This window comes from Schistocerca nitens, chromosome 6 (assembly GCF_023898315.1).
Source record: "Schistocerca nitens isolate TAMUIC-IGC-003100 chromosome 6, iqSchNite1.1, whole genome shotgun sequence".
NCBI lineage: Eukaryota > Metazoa > Arthropoda > Insecta > Orthoptera > Acrididae > Schistocerca > Schistocerca nitens.
The window spans coordinates 499374200-499390599 of NC_064619.1; the positions used below are offsets into that span (position 1 = coordinate 499374200).

Sequence of the window (16400 nt, forward strand, 5' to 3'; positions counted from 1 at the left end):
AGATTAAAGGAACTTTGGAGTCTTAGTCTGATGAGTTGCTAAATGCAAATTATATCGATATACACAAGAATATATCACAAGCACTTGTCTCAGACAATGGGACAGACACAACTCGGAATGATGTAGAATATTGCTGGAAATACATCAAAACCGGAAAATCGGCTGGTGTTTGCGAAATAACCGGGGACATGATCAGTCATGGAGTCGTTGGAAAACAATCTATCCACAAACTCTTTTATAAGATGTTGAAAGAAGGTAACGTACGTGGATGTTGGAAAATGGGCATCGGAGTCCCAGCTTTCAAGAAAAGTGATGGAAAGAAATATTGTAACTACATCTGTATCTGTTTCCATACTCAGCAAGTCACCGTATGATGTATGTCAGAGGGTATTATGTACCACTGCTAGTTATTTACTTTTTATTCCACTAGAAAATTGAGCGAGGAAAAAAACGATTCTTGATATGCCTCCATACGTTTGTCTTAGTTGCCCTAGGTGGCAGTAGAATCCTTCCGCATTAGGTGCAAATACTTGTTCTCTAAATTTTCTCAACACCGCTTCGCGAAAAGAACGAAGTCTTCCCTCCAGGGGTACCCATTTGAGTTCACGAAGCATTTCCGTAACACATGCATGTTCATCGAACCGACTGGTAACAAATCTAGCTGCTCGCCTCTGAAATGTTTTGATGTCTTTCTTTAATTCGACCTGGTGCGGATCCCAAAGACTCGATAAGTGCTCAAGAACGGGTCGCACATGTGTTCTATGAGCGGTCTCCTTCGTAGACGAGCTAGTCTTTCCTAAAACTCTCCGAATAAACCATAGTCGATCTTTCGCCTTCCCTTCTGCCGTCCTTACGAGCTCTTTCCGTTTCATACCGATTTGCAACATTACAAGTAGATATTTAATCGATGTGATTCTATCAAACAGCATACCATTACTACTTTATTCGAAAATTACAGGTTTTTTCCCCCTGCTCATCCTCATTAACTTACATTTTTCTACACTTAGAACAAGCTTATATTCATCACACGAAATAGAAATTTTGTCTAAGTTATCCTGAATCCTTCTACAGTCACTTAAAGATAATACATTTCCGTGAATACAGCGCCAACAGTAAACAGTCCTTGACTGCTGCTCGCCCTATCGTTCATGTCTTTTATGTATATAAAGAAGTAGTACGCTCCCAATACACATTCACTAGGCACTCTTGACTTTACCCTTGTCTGTGATGACTCTCGCTCTCGAGGACAACATACTGAGTTCCATTACTTGGGAAGTCTTCTACTTACTCAGTTATCTGGAAACTGCGGCACCATGCCAAACGCTTTCCGGAAATCTAGGAATAGGGAATATGACTGATGAGCTTCATCTATGGTTCGGAGTGAGAAAAGGGCAAGCTGTTTCGCAGGACAGACGCTGTTCGTCTCAAGGAAATTTATGTATTGGATCTGAGACTGTATTCGAGAATTCTACCGATGTTAGGAATATTGGTCTGTAATTTTGTGGGTCTGTTCTTTAACCTTTCTTTTATACGCGAGTCACTTGCGCATTTTTCCAGTCGCTTGGGATTTTGCGATAAATATAAGCTAACTGAGGGGCCAATGCGATAAAGTACTCTTTTTAAACGGAATTGGAATTCCGTTCAGACTTATTTGTTGCCAACACTTTCAGTTGCTTCTCAGCGCGAGGGATACCAGTTACTATTCCTCTATACGGTAGACTGTGCGACGATCAAACAATGGTATGTCTGTACGAACCTATAGCGTGAATCACCTTTTAAACGCGAAATTAAAAACCTCAGCCTTTCTCTTTGCTCTCTTCTATTGCCATACGACTAGATAAAAGACTTCCACTCTTAGTGATTTAATGTAGGAGCAGAATTGTCTCGGCAACAGTCTTCTCTGATATATGACGCTAGAAGTTTTTATAGACGTACGATTGAGGTATCTCCTCAAAATCAAATAGGTTAAGGTCATATGAAAATTATACAGCGTAAGATAAGGCCCCTCACAGAAAACAATCTCCTGCAGGAACAAAATGAATTCAAGAAGGGAAGATCAATAACTGATTAACTTTATGCTCTTTGTCAGTTAATGGAAAAATATTACGTACATAACGGAGACTGTTAGTTAGCCTTTCTGGTTACAAAGAAAGCCTTCGACGATCTGCACAGAAAAAGGGTGTGGGAAACACTGAAGAAAAACTGAAATACGTGATAACATGATACATACGATCAGAAATTTATATGAGGATACCTGCAGTAAAGTAAAAACACGTGTAGGAATCACTGAAGCGTTAGGCGTAATATGTGGCTTACGGCAAGATGCGCTTCTAGCTCCTATTCTTTTCATTACTGTTGTGACCGAAATCCAGAGAAAATCACAACAAACCACCGATGGTGAAGAAAAGAAAACCATGTTGTTTGCTGATGACGTATGCCCTTGGCACAAATCTAGTGAAGGCGTTCGATGTCAGATACAAACCAGGGAAGAAGCTGCTGCAGTATATGGGGTCTCGTCATCAGCCAAGAAAAAAGATTCGGGTAAATATATAGGCAGTTAATAGGGCATGTCGAAATGGAGAGGGAAACTGCTACACATGGCCTTTCGTTTCAGATATCTTGGCAGTGTTGTCTCTGATATACATAGAATTCAAGCAAGTAGTAGCATCTTTTAAAGAGTTAAAGACGTAATATGCGACACAAAAGTACCATAAAAATGTAAAACAGTTTTCCACGAAACCTATTACGTCCCCATTTTTACATTTCGTTGTGAAACAACGTCCATGAGAAGTAAAGACATCAGCAGATTTCAGGCAGCTGAGATGAGGTTTGTTGAAGACAAGGTACGGAAGACATGGAGGGACTGAATAGAAAATGAGGAAATTCGAAAGTTACCAAACTACACGACAAAATTTCGTCACAGATATGGTCACATGCGTTTCACAGCTGCTAAGAAGCTATGAAGAGTGATTTTTTATTTGGAACTGAAAGACAACACATCAAGAGACTCAGGTACAAGGATATGGTGAAATATGATATCGAGCAGAGAGGACATAATTGGGACAGCATCGATGAGGAACAGAAGTTTAATGACCGTAATTGGAAGAGAAGCCTTGTTCGCCGCCCCGCCTAGTAAGATAGAACGACGTGAGATATGGTGATGATGCATGTCATTTCTCCAGAAATTAGCTGTTGTTGTAGTGGTCTTCAGTCCTGAGACTGGTTTTATGCAGCTCTCCATGCTGCTCTATCCTGTGCAAGCTTCTTCATCTCCCAGTCTTACTGAAACCTACATCTTTCTGAATCTGCTTAGTTTATTCATCTCTTGGTCTCCCTCTACGATTTTTACCCTCCACGCTGCCCTCAAATGCTAAATTTGTGATCCCCTGATGCCTCAGAACATGTCCTACCAACCGGTCCCTTCTTCTTGTCAAGTTGTGCCACAAACTCATCTTCTCCCTAATTCTATTCGATACCTCCTCATTAGTTATGTGATCTACCCATCTAATCTTCAGCATTCTTCTGTAGCACCACATTTCGAAAGCTTCTATTCTCTTCTTGTCCAAACTATTTATCGTCCACGTTTCACTTCCATACATGGCCACACTCCATACAAATACTTTCAGAAACGACTTCCTGACACTTAAATCTATACTCAATGTTAACAAATTTCTCTTCTTCAGAAACGCTTTCCTTGCCATTGCCAGTCTACATTTTATATCCTCTCTACTTCGACCATCATCAGTTATTTTGCTCCACAAATAGCAAAACTCCTTTACTACTTTAAGTGTGTCATTTCCTAATCTAATTCCCTCAGCATCACTCGACTTAATTCGACTACATTCCATTATCCTCGTTTTGCTTTTGTTGATGTTCATCTTATATCCTCCTTTCAAGACACTGTCCATTCCGTTCAACTGCTCTCCAAGTCCTTTCCTGTCTCTGACAGAATTACAATGACATCGGCGAACCTCAAAGTTATTATTTCTTCTCCATGGATTTTAATACCTACTCCGAATTTTTCTTTTGTTTACTTCACTGCTTGCTCAATATACAGATTGAATAAGATCGAGGAGAGGCTACAATCCTGTCTCACTCCCTTCCCAACCACTGCTTCCCTTTTATGTCCCTCGACTCTTATAATTGCCATCTGGTATCTGTACAAATTGTAAATAGCCTTTCGCTCCCTGTATTTTAGCCCTGCCAACTTTAGAATTTGAACAGAGTATTCCAGTCAACATTGTCAAAAGCTTTCTCTAAGTCTACAAATGCTAGGAACGTAGGTTTGCCTTTCCTTAATCTATCTACTAAGATAAGTCGTAAGGTCAGTATTGCCTCACGTGTTCCAACATTTCTACGGAATCCAAACTGATCTTCCCCGAGGTCGGCTTCTACCAGTTTTTCCATTCGTCTGTAAATATTTCGTATTGGTATTTTGCAGCTGTGACTGATTAAACTGATAGTTCATTAATTTTCACATCTGTCAACACCTGCTTTCTTTGGGATTGGAATTATTATATTCTTCAAGTCTAAGGGTATTTCGCCTGTCTCATACATCTTGCTCACCAGATGGTAGATTTTTGTCAGGACTGGCTCTCCCAAGGCCGTCAGTAGTTCTAATGGAATGTTGTCTACTCCCGGGACCTTGTTTCGACTCAGGTCTTTCAGTGCTCTGTCGAACTCTTCACGCAGTATCGTACCTCCCGTTTCATCTTCATCTACATCCTCTTCCATTTCGATAATATTGTCCTCGAGTACATCGCCCTTGTATAGACCCTCTATATACTCTTTCCATTGCCGGCCGCGGTGGTCTCGCGGTTCTAGGCGCGCAGTCCGGAACCGCGCGACTGCTACGGTCGCAGATTCGAATCCTGCTTCGGGCATGGATGTGTGTGATGTCCTTAGGTTAGTTAGGTTTAAGTAGTTCTAAGTTCTAGGGGACTGATAACCACAGCAGTTGAGTCCCATAGTGCTCAGAGCCATTTGAACCATTTGAACTCTTTCCACCTTTCTGCTTTCCCTTGTTTGCTTAGAACTGGGTTTCCATCTGAGCTCTTGATATTCATACAAGTGCCTCTCTTTTCTCCAAAGGTTTCTTTAATTTTTCTGTGAGAGATAAGCCTCTACATCCTTACATTTGTCCTCTGGCCATCCCTGCTTAGCCATTTTGCACTTCCTGTCGACCTCATTTTTGAGACGTTTGTATTCCTTTTTGCCTGCTTCATTTACTGCATTTTTATATTTTCTCCTTTCATCAATTAAATGCAATATTTCTTCTGTTACCCAAGGATTTCTACTAGCCCTCGTCTTTTTACCTACTTGATCCTCTGTTGCCTTCACTATTTCATCCCTCAGAGCTACCCATTCTTCTTCTACTGTATTTCTTTCCCCAATCCTGTCAAATGTTCCCTTATGCTCTCGCTGAAACTCTGTATAACCTATGGTTTAGTCACTTTATCCAGGTCCCATCTCCTTAAGTTCCCACCTTTTTACGGTTTCTTCAGTTTTAATCTACAGTTCATAACTAATAGATTGTGGTCAGAGTCGACATCTGCCCCTGGAAATGTCTTACAATTTAAAACCTGGTTCCTAAATCTCTGTCTCACCATTATATAATCTATCTGATACCTTCTAGTATCTCCATGATTCTTCCATGTATACAACCTTATTTTATGATTCTTGAACCAAGTGTTAGCTATGATTAAGTTACGCTCTGTGCAAAATTCTAACAGACGGCTTCCTCTTTCATTTCTTACCCCCCATCCATATTCACCTACTATGTTTCCTTCTCTCCCTTTTCCTACTCTCAAATTCCATTGACCCATGACTATTAAATTTTCGTCTCCCTTCACTACCTGAATAATTTCTTTTATCTCATCATACATTTCATCAATTTCTTCATCATCTGCAGAGCTAGTTGTCATATAAACTTGTACTACTGTAGTAGGCATGGGCTTCGTGTCTATCTTGGCCACAATAATGCGTTCACTATGCTGTTTGTAGTAGCTTACCCGCAATCCTAAGTTTTTATTCATTATTAAACCTGCGACGGCTGAAAGCTAGGGGAAACTACAGCCGTAATTTTTCCCGAGGGCATCCACCTTTACTCTATGGTTAAATGATGATGGCGTCCTCTTGGGTAAAATATTCCGGCATTCCCGCATTCGGATCTCCGGGCGGGGACTACTCAAGAGGACGTCGTTATCAGGAGATAGAAAACTGGCGTTCTACGGATCGGAGCGTGGAATGTCAGATCCCTTAATCGGGCAGGTAGGTTAGAAAATTTTAAAAGGGAAATGGATACGTTAAAGTTAGAAAGTTAGATATAGTTGAATTAGTGAAGTTCGGTGGCAGGAGCAACAAGACTTTTGGTCAGGTGAATATAGGGTTATAAATAAAAAATCAAATAGGGGAAATTAGCTAACGTGCTAATTATCTGCAATCATATTAGGGAAAAGCACTGTCTAGGGCTCCCGTACCAAAATTAGAAGTATACTAAAATGGTTTCATAAAAAGGTCATTGCCTCCGTCACTCTGCAACTAAGGTAGTACTCTTAGTACTCTGTCCGTAATGGTACTAACGTCCAGGATACGCCGGATCCTCAAATTTCTTCCTTTTCTTCGGAATGTTCGACCTACAGTAGAACGAATATATCAGATCCTGCTGCATTTCCTGGATCGACAGATACTGGGTGCCCATAACTTCTCTTTAACCGTTGCTGAAAATGAAAATATAATCTGGTATAAGCGCACTAATGGCGTCCCCGGCTCTTCCGTTGGGTGCTGCTGTTAGTAATGGTTCGTGTGATGAATAATGTGAAATGAATGCAGCGGATTATGTGTGGTGTCACCGCAAGGCACCACACTTTTGTGGACTTCAAAACGGCCGCGGTCTGTCAGTACACATCGGACCCGCGAGTCGCCGCTGTCGACGCTAGCAAACCGCGCGCCGCCACTCGGCTGGTCTTACGAGACAAGCTAGCGCACTGGCCAGTTCTACAGCCGACTTTAATAGGAATGGTTCACTTGTTATAGCTTTAGAGACGCTGGTTAGCATAGCCTTCAGCTAAGTCAGTTGCTACGACCTAGCCAGGAGCCAAGTACAGTTTATGCATTAACGATCTATATGTGTGAAGCAATCATAACTGTAAAGAAGTATTCGCAGTTCAGTCTATAACTGCTGTTGTAAATATTATTGTACAAAGTCGAGATCGACGTTCACCCCTGATGTCGAATTAAAGCTAAATATTTAATTGTATTCCTGTCTACTAACTTTCTAATCACCTAAGATGTTCCAGATACATCCCCTCAAGTATACTTCATTGATGCTCACGTCAGCCTACGTGATCAACGTGTGCAATTAATGGTCACAACTCGTGATCAGACTAAGAGTCAAATTGCGTGACTCAGCCGGGTCACCCTTCTTCCATGAGCCCAAAGTTCCGCCTCATACATAACATTATGAGTCGCATGTAGATAGCGAATAACATTGTCCGTTTGTAATGCCCCATGCTTCGTAAATGAATTTAGATGGAACTCTGTGTTGTTAGGTCACATCCTACATACCTGTGGAGTAAGGTGATGGAGACGACGGATGCAGACCTCGGCCTACGCTACACATCAATCTGTTACAACAACCATTTGGTCTTCATATTCGTTGGCTTCAGAGGTTCACAATGTTTATCACACTGAAACCTAACCCAGATCTCAGGCGACGCTACAGGTCAATATGCTACCACAAGCTTGTTTTGATGTACATATTCGTTGGCTTCGCCAAGTGAAATTATTACACAGCAGTCTAGACCTCGGCGTATGCTGCACATCAATCTGTCACCACAATCAAGGTTTTAGGGAGGGGAGGTGGCGACAGCGGTATAAATTCTAACTCACAATCACGACTTAAAATGCTTCATTCACTTCAACTTATGCTGTGCTACTAGGTCCCAAACTAACAATAACCTTGGAAATTGCGACGAAATCAAAAGAAAAACATAATTATTAATACAAAAAATGACATTAGAAAAGTATTACTGTAACTGAGGTCGTAGTTAGCAAGAACAAAATGGAATGAAAAGAGAAAACTTTCTTTAAACTTTGCAAAAGCAATAATTAATCTCGCGCTTTCCATATCTAAGACAAAAATTATAAATTCATATCTTCCACCGAAAGAAAACGTTAGGTTCAGGGATTCTTACTGGCTAACGTATACTATCATCCGATTGGCTACGACCAGCGATTACGAATTGCCAACAGAGCTCTCCATGAAAGATCCGCGGACGCTGTTAAGTGCACTGTAGCTGAATTTGCTTGGATGTAGAGCGAATGATTTAGAGTAGCGTAGATTTTGAACGATTGTTTTGGGGCCTCTGCGCTTAAATGGTTGCTGTTCATGCGCACGTCTTTCTTCACATGCTGACGGAGCAGAATAACCGTATAATTAGCTTATAATTATGCAATACAACTGTCTCGAACTGCTAACTGCGTCAGTCTACAAGGTGTCCGCACGTTTTCTCCTCTTATCGTACGACGAAGTGACCCTTTGTCACGCACCGTTTCCTTGCATAGCCGTCGGTGGCGGCGGCCATTTAAATCTCGTAACAGCCGCTTCACAACAATTACATTCCCGCCGCCGAAGGCTGTATTAAGAAAGTGACTGCGTCACACGGTGCTTCTCCAGGAGATAGGAGGAAAGAATAACATTCCCAAACATCGCGGACACACCGCAGGTTGGCCCGGTTATTAACATGAGGAGATTCTATTGCGTCATCGCGCCACAAAAACCATCACTTGCGAAACTGACAATCATTCGCACGAGGAAGAACTGAGGCATACTCATGACTGCTTCGATTTCAAGTGGAAACTCACACACATGTGCTTCTCGCAGCAGGTTGAAACGGCCATTTCCTCGTTTCTGTATGGCTGCGTTTACATAAGTGGGCCGATCATCTGATAACAGCGAGGAAAGCTCGGTCACAAGTGGAAGCACGGTTATCGCGTCAAAATTTTACATCAAATAACAGTCTCTGTGGCCAAGGTTGCTAACGTACGCCTTTACTGTGGGACGCGGCTCGAAGCCTGGTGATGGAAGAAATGTGCTCCACCAGTATTTGGTCCGAAAAGGTAGGAGAGATGACACCGTGAAGACCCTGGGACTAGCCTTTGTGCATTACATACCTCTCCGCAGTGTCTCATGGACTGAGGATAAGTGATACTTTTAACAATGATCCTTCCGTCGAATGGAAACGTTAAGTAAACAGTGTGTCCTTCTTGGCGGTATTCTACAGCAGTATACTATGTGCCGACAACGGGATTCACCCGTTCCTTTTTCTCATTATTATGCTACACCAACAAGACAGCAACCTATATACACGCTCAGTACACAGTACCTACACTCAGCAGATACAACTCTCTCACAACGAATGACGGCCTCACAAGCACGGACGAAGAAAACACTTTTGCCGACCGTGGTGGCCGCGCGGTTCTAGGCGCTTCACTTCGGAGCCGCGCGACTGCAGGTTCGAATCCTGTCTCGGGCATGTATGTTTGTGATGTCCTTAGGTTAGTTAGCTTTAAGCAGGTCAAAGTTCTAGGGGGCCGATGACCTCAGATGTTAAGTCCCATAGTGCTCAGAGACATTTGAGCCATTTGAAGAAAACCCTTTACCGTTAGTTCGGTGAATCTCTCCCAGCCGACTGTCTCATATGACTCTTCTTTCTTACACATCAGACTTTGCGGACTTATCCTAACTCAGCCATTCATTCTGAATGCAGAACCTATGCAATGAAGAAGAAAAATAAAACAGTTTACAATATTAAAGTCGCTACGGAAGTCACATGGCTCTACTAGGCATGGTCGTGTTACCGAATGTAAGCCCTTGTCTATTGTATTGAATTAGAACTTCCAGATTTCTAGCCTGACATTTGGCTACTTACAAATCCACATGGTTGTACAGGAATCAGGGTACGCTGTAGCGTTCCGTGTGTACACAAGGAAAAATCTAATCCTCACCGCCTCGTCTACGCAGTAGATCATTGTTTCGAGACTGAGTGTGTCTGTCGGAACTAGCGGGAATTCGAACGTAGCAAGTCAGTAGCTCATGTGTCGGTCTTCACGAAGCTATCCAGACGATCGAACAGACGCCTGTCTAGTTACACGCCGGACGTCTCGTGGTCGGAACTCATAATGAGTCCCCTTACTTACCACACGAAACCGCTGTTTGCAACTATATACGGAGTATCTCCGTAATAGCATACAAAAATGTAACAGGTCATAGAGAATGCTCCACTGATCAATTTAAGGTAGGGAACCTGGGGTCGCAGAAGCCACTTAAGTAGATAAGGAAGTAACCGTGTCTACCGCTTTGTCTAGCATTACTGTTTTCCAGCTTATTTAGAACTAACATGCATACAAGTTTAAACGTACTGTGCTGTTTATTTACATGTACACTCTTTACTTCCTGCAAGGAAACAAGTAGGAAGAGCCTGGCTACTAGGAAGTCACGATGCAGGTTTTGGTTCAAAAATGGCTCTGAGCACTATGGGACTTAACATCTCAGGTCGTCAGTCCCCTAGAACTTAGAACTACTTAAACCTAACTAACCTAAGGACAACACACACATCCATGCCCGAGGCAGTATTCAAACCTGCGACCGTAGCGGTCGCGCGGTTCCAGACTGAAGCGCCTAGAACCGCTCGGCCACCAGAGGGCGGCATGCAGGTTTTGTTTACTTTACTTTTCCATAAGGTGGTTTTGTTGTATCGTATTTACATTCTCCCATAACAGAACATACTATGAATCAACGACAGACCCATTAATTACTCAGTACTATTCAGAGACGTATAGTACAAAACGATGGAGCAGTACCAGTGCAGTTCACAGAACTCACTGAAATGAATCTTGTGTATGGGGAAATACGCTGCAATCTCTCGCTGCTGAAAGCCTGTACAGGGAACGATTTCCTAACTGGCATCATCCATCAGGACGAAAGTTTATTTCTCTCCATCGACGAATGCGGGAGACTGGTTTATAGGAAAGAAGAAACGAGGAACCTGGCAACATGAGGACCACTCGCACACCCGATATTGAAGAGGAGGTGCTGTAACGTGTTGCAGCGGACCTCACCACAAGTACTCGTCGTATTGCACGAGAAATGGCCGGTGTACATCATAGCTAGCGCGTGGCGAGTATACCGCACGAACAACAATTACACTCATATCACTCACAACGTGTCCATGCATGGATTGATGGACCAGATTTGCTGCAGATCGTGCTGTTTACTGACAAGGCCTCATTTGATCGTGATGATATTTCGAACAGCAGGAACAGCAATGTGTGGGATGAGGAAAACTCTCACGCTGTAGCAAGTCACATCATCTAGTACATTTTGCTGTGAATATCTAGGCCGGCATTGTAGGCGACAATCTCATTGGGCCATATCTTCTACCTGACCGTCTGAATGGCGCCGGCCGCGGTGGTCTAGCGGTTCTAGGCGCTAAGTCCGGAACCGCGCGACTGCTACGGTCGCAGGTTCGAATCCTGCCTCGGGCATGGATGTGTGTGATGTCCTTAGGTTGGTTAGGTTTAAGTAGTTCCACGTTCTAGGGGACTGATGACCACAGATGTTAAGTCCCATAGTGCTCAGAGCCATTTGAACCATTTTTGAACCATTTGTCTGAATGGCCGCATGTACTTGATGTTCGTGCAAAGATTTATACCTGAGTTGTTGGCTGTTCTGGGAGGATGTGGGTACAACATGACGGTACACCGCGTCACTTCAGTGTGGACGTCCGCAACCATCTCAGTGCTGTATTTTCTGGTCACTGGATTGGAAGGAGAGGTCCTATTCCATGGCCTGTGAGGTCACCTGATCTGAATCCCCTTGATTATTTGCTATGGGAATATCTAAAGTCACTTGTATGTGAGACCCCAGTGGACACGGTGACGGAATTTGTGGTGTCACCGCCAGACACCACATTTCCTAGGTGGTAGCCTTTAAATCGGCCGCGGTCCGTTAGTATACGTCGGACCCGCGTGTCGCCACTATCAGTGATTGCAGACCGAGCGCCGCCACACGGCAGGTCTAGAGAGACTTCCTAGCACTCGCCACAGTTGTACAACCGACTTTGCTAGCGATGGTTCACTGACAAAATACGCTCTCATTTGCCGAGACGATAGTTTAGCATAGCCTTCAGCTACGTCATTTGCTACGACCTAGCAAGGCGCCATTATCAGTTGCTATTGATATTGATTCATGTAACGTCAAGACCGACGTTCTTGATTAACGGATTAAAGTTAAGTATTCCACCAGCTACGTCCGTTTTTCTACATTCTAATTTCCTTGTCCTGTTCCAGACCTCACGCCAGCCTGCGTGAGCTAAAACGCGTGGTTTTCGGCCTCTTCTAGTAACACGGTGTTGGCTCTCCTGCCAACCAAAACAGAATTAGTTGCCAGATTGTAGCTTCCCGTGATGTGATTCGAAACGAACTAGGGATATTTGTCAGGGTGCCTAAGAATCATATTCGCCGATGTCATGCTTTCATTGAGGTTGATGGCCGTCAGTTTCAGCACATTTTGTACGATACAATGCAAATGGTACGTTCATTTTATCAGTGATGAAATTTGCAGTTAACTGTAAATAATGCTACGGTCGCAGGTTCGAATCCTGCCTCGGGCATGGATGTGTGTGATGTCCTTAGGTTAGTTAGGTTTAATTAGTTCTAAGTTCTAGGCGACTGATGTCCTCAGAAGTTAAGTCGCATAGTGCTCAGAGCAATTTGAATTTGTAACTAATGAAAATAAAGAAGTACACAGTAATGTGATTTTATTCCTACTATTTCCTTAAGCTGGCTTCTCCAACCCCAGGTTCCTTACATTAAATTGTTCAGTGGAGCATCCTCTGTGTCCTGTTAAATTTTTGCACACTCTTACGAAAACAACTTGTATATACGAGGAAGTGCTGGAAAGTAATGCTTACGAATTTTTTAATGAGAAAACTCTTAAAGCTCTTTAAGCAAAACAAAAGTTATTAACATTGTATATCTTTATTCTTCATGTCTACAAATTTGTAGCCCTTTCCCGATAGAGGGCTCCTAGAAGCAGCGTGTAACATGGCGGTGTGTAACGTAATGATGTCGGTACGTGAGAAGCAGCGTGCTACAGTTGAGTTTCGAATTAGAATTCTTTAACATATGGAGCACCCTCTTCTTCAATATTACAATGCCAGACTACACACGAGCGCTGCGACATTTGCAGCTATTCGACGCCTCGGGTTCACTGTCACTGATAATCCTCCAAGCAGTCTCGACTTGGCCACGTCCATTATTGATCTGTTTCCAAAACATCTTCGAGGACTTCGCTTTGATAGTATTTTAGCAGTGCAAGCAGAGGTAAGTCTGTGGCTCCGTTAACAAAGTCACGCATTCTACACTCACGGGATCAACAAACTGATCTCTCATTGGGTGAATTGTGTCCGTCGCAAGGGTGATTGTATCAACGAACTGGTCTCTCAGTGGGAGAAATTTTGTGCGTCACAAGGGAGCCTATGTTGTGAAATAAATACGTACATATGAAGAATAAGGATCCCAAATGTTAATAACGCTTGTTTTATTTAAAAAGGTTGCAAATTTTTCACACAAAAAATTCGGAGGTATCACTTTTCAGCACCTCCTCACACATTTTTATATAAACATAAACTAGGCCTGAACATTTTCGTTTGGGACATTTTGTCACAGAAATGAATTAAAAATAGACACGGCCTCTCGGTTCTGAGCAAGGTACTCAGGAGTTTACACTGACTGTAAGGCAAATTTCGGGCATGGGTATTCATTTCGAAAATAATTCAAATTGGATACTGAATTTCGGTATTAATCCGCACGACAGGAAAGCTGGGAACGGTAAACAAGGTATAAGGTAGCGCCTCTTCCGGATTATTCACCAACTTGTTTTGAATCGTCGCAATTGTAGCGCCTCATGCGGCAAATATATGAATTGAATGGGATCTGTAAAAGAAGCAATACCTTTGAATGCAGCGAGTCATAATACAGTGTGTGGCGGACGGATTTTTCGAAATCTGTAGCGATTCTCGAGGTGGTGTTTAGGTTGGGATCTAAGAGCGCAGTTTAAATTTATATGCACATTCCGCTACATATCACGTCGTAAATATTTATATTTCATTGTGGTGCCGATTATTTTCCTACTACTAATATCACAATGTCGTTTATCGAACACAATTCTGTGTTTCTTGCCGCCTTCTTATGTAATCGGTCAACATCTCTCGTTGGCAAATGCTATCCATTGTTTCGTATAATTTTCTTACAGGTAATTTTCAACGTTCAGAACGGTAAGTTTCATGATTAATGGTGTACACATGTCTTGTCTGAATTTCAGTATCATAGATACGAACGCCTTTTAATCGTTTCTGGGCGTCTGCTAAAGTTGAGATTCTCTCTGTCCTAATACAAGTGATTTTCGCCCGATATTTGAATCAAAAGACCTTGTTTCTACAGTGAGTCCGAACACAAAGTCCACAAAGTCCCCTCTACAATCAGAAGCAGAGAAAGAAGAACATTGTAAAACCATCGTTGCTGAGACGTTCTACATGTTTCAGTCCGAATTTCAAGCAAAAAAAAAGAAAAAAAAAAGACGTGGCGACTGACCGTGGGCGTGGGTAGAAATACGTCATCGTGGTAGAGGAAAGTGCCGTTGAGCAGCTCCTGCTTGGTGACGGAGTCGGAAGTCGAGTCGGCGCTCTCGCTGCTATGCGAAGACGAGGACGGCGAGTCTTGAATGGGCAGCTCCAGGGAACCGCTGGGTCCGCACAGCCGGCAGCACCACATCTCGCGCGCGCCGCCGTCACCGCCGACGTCCTACTGGCTCCGCGACTAACGACCACCTTACAACAGACTGCCATGACAGCCGGCGACGCTCGCCGATAAGACGACTAAGCAGAGGCGGCTCCGATACCGCCAGACGTCTCTTCCGTCGGTGTGAGCGTGACGTCACACAGGTACGTCGGCCACCCGTCACGTATTTATCTGACCGTGCCTCCCACGCCAAACGATCGCGCTGTTTCCGCAAGACGGTTCATTGCTCGACAAAGCTTGTACTTAACGCGAGTCCAGGCCCAGTGAACGTCCATACTGCTAGTAGCGTTTCTCACTTACAAGAGAACCTCCCCATCGCACCCCCCTCAGATTTAGTTATAAGTTGGCACAGTGGATGGGCCTTGAAAAACTGAACACTGATCAATCGAGAAAACAGGAAGAAGTTGTGTGGAACTATGAAAAAATAAGCAAAATATACAAACTGAGTAGTCCATGCGCAAGATAGGCAATATGAAGGATAGTGTGAGCTCAGGAGGGTCGTGGTCCCGTGGTTAGCGTGAGCAGCTGCGGAACGAGAGGTCCTTGATTCAAGTCTTTCCCCGAGTGAAAAGTTTATTTTCCCAAAGTTATGATCTGTCCGTTCGTTCATTGACGTCTCTGTTCACTGTAATAAATTTAGTGTCTGTGTTTTGCGACCGTACAGCAAAACAGTGCGATTAGTAGACGAAAGGACGAGCCTCTCCAATGGGAACTGAAAACATTTTATCGCAAGGTCATAGGTCAACTGATTGCTCCACAGGAAAACACGTCTGATATATTCTATTCGACACTGGTGACGGCATGTGCGTCACATGACCGGAATATGTTGTCGACCCACCTAACCTGTACACTTGGCGAATGGGTAAAAAGATTCTTCTACCTTGCCCGATTTAGGTTTTCTTGTGGCTGTGATAATCATAAATTCAATAAGATAAATTAAACTTTTCACTCGAGGGAAGACTTGAACCAAGGACTTCTCATTCCGCAGCTGCTCACTCTAACCACGGGACTACGGCGCTCCTGAGCTGATATTATCCTTGATGTTGCCTATGTTGCGCATGGACTACTCAGTTTGTATATTTTGCTTATTTTTTTCATAGTTCCACATAACTTCTTCCTGTTTTCTCGACTGATCCGTGTTCAGTTTTTCAAGGCCTATCCGCTGTGCCAACTTATAACTAAATCTGAGGGGGGTGCGATGGGGAGATTCCCTTGTTAGGATAACGATCAGCGGTATCAGAATTTCGAAACAACAAATAGTTATATGGTAACAGACACCGTAGTGAAAAAAAGGAACCATTTTCCTATCCAAGAAACAAGATTACGCAGGATGGTCGAAGCAAGGGAGACATCAGAAATACAATGACAGTAAAAAATGCACCATCCTCAAGGACTGTGTACAGTGGCACCAGAGTATGAGGAGTTGTAGTATTAGAGATTAATTTGTCGCGGCCCTCGGCGATTAGATGGCGCTCAGGAGACTGTATGCGTTTCATCTGTTTGCAGTGCCATGCAAATATGCGGCTAAACGAAGGTAA

At 43.2% G+C, this 16400-nt stretch overlaps 1 protein-coding gene across 2 annotated transcripts in view; it reads right to left on the reverse strand.

Annotated features, from left to right (window-relative positions):
- LOC126262536 (high affinity cAMP-specific and IBMX-insensitive 3',5'-cyclic phosphodiesterase 8) overlaps positions 1-16400 on the reverse strand; it is a 1685047-nt gene that overhangs the window by 580668 nt on the left and 1087979 nt on the right. The window contains exon 1 of one of the 2 annotated variants that reach the window (XM_049959213.1): positions 14656-14880. The exons of the other annotated variant lie outside the window; for it this stretch is intronic. Coding sequence (XP_049815170.1) covers positions 14656-14835 — 180 coding nt within the window. The 5' untranslated portion in view covers positions 14836-14880. Of the gene's footprint in view, positions 1-14655; positions 14881-16400 lie in introns of those variants that run through there. 2 annotated transcript variants of the gene reach the window in all.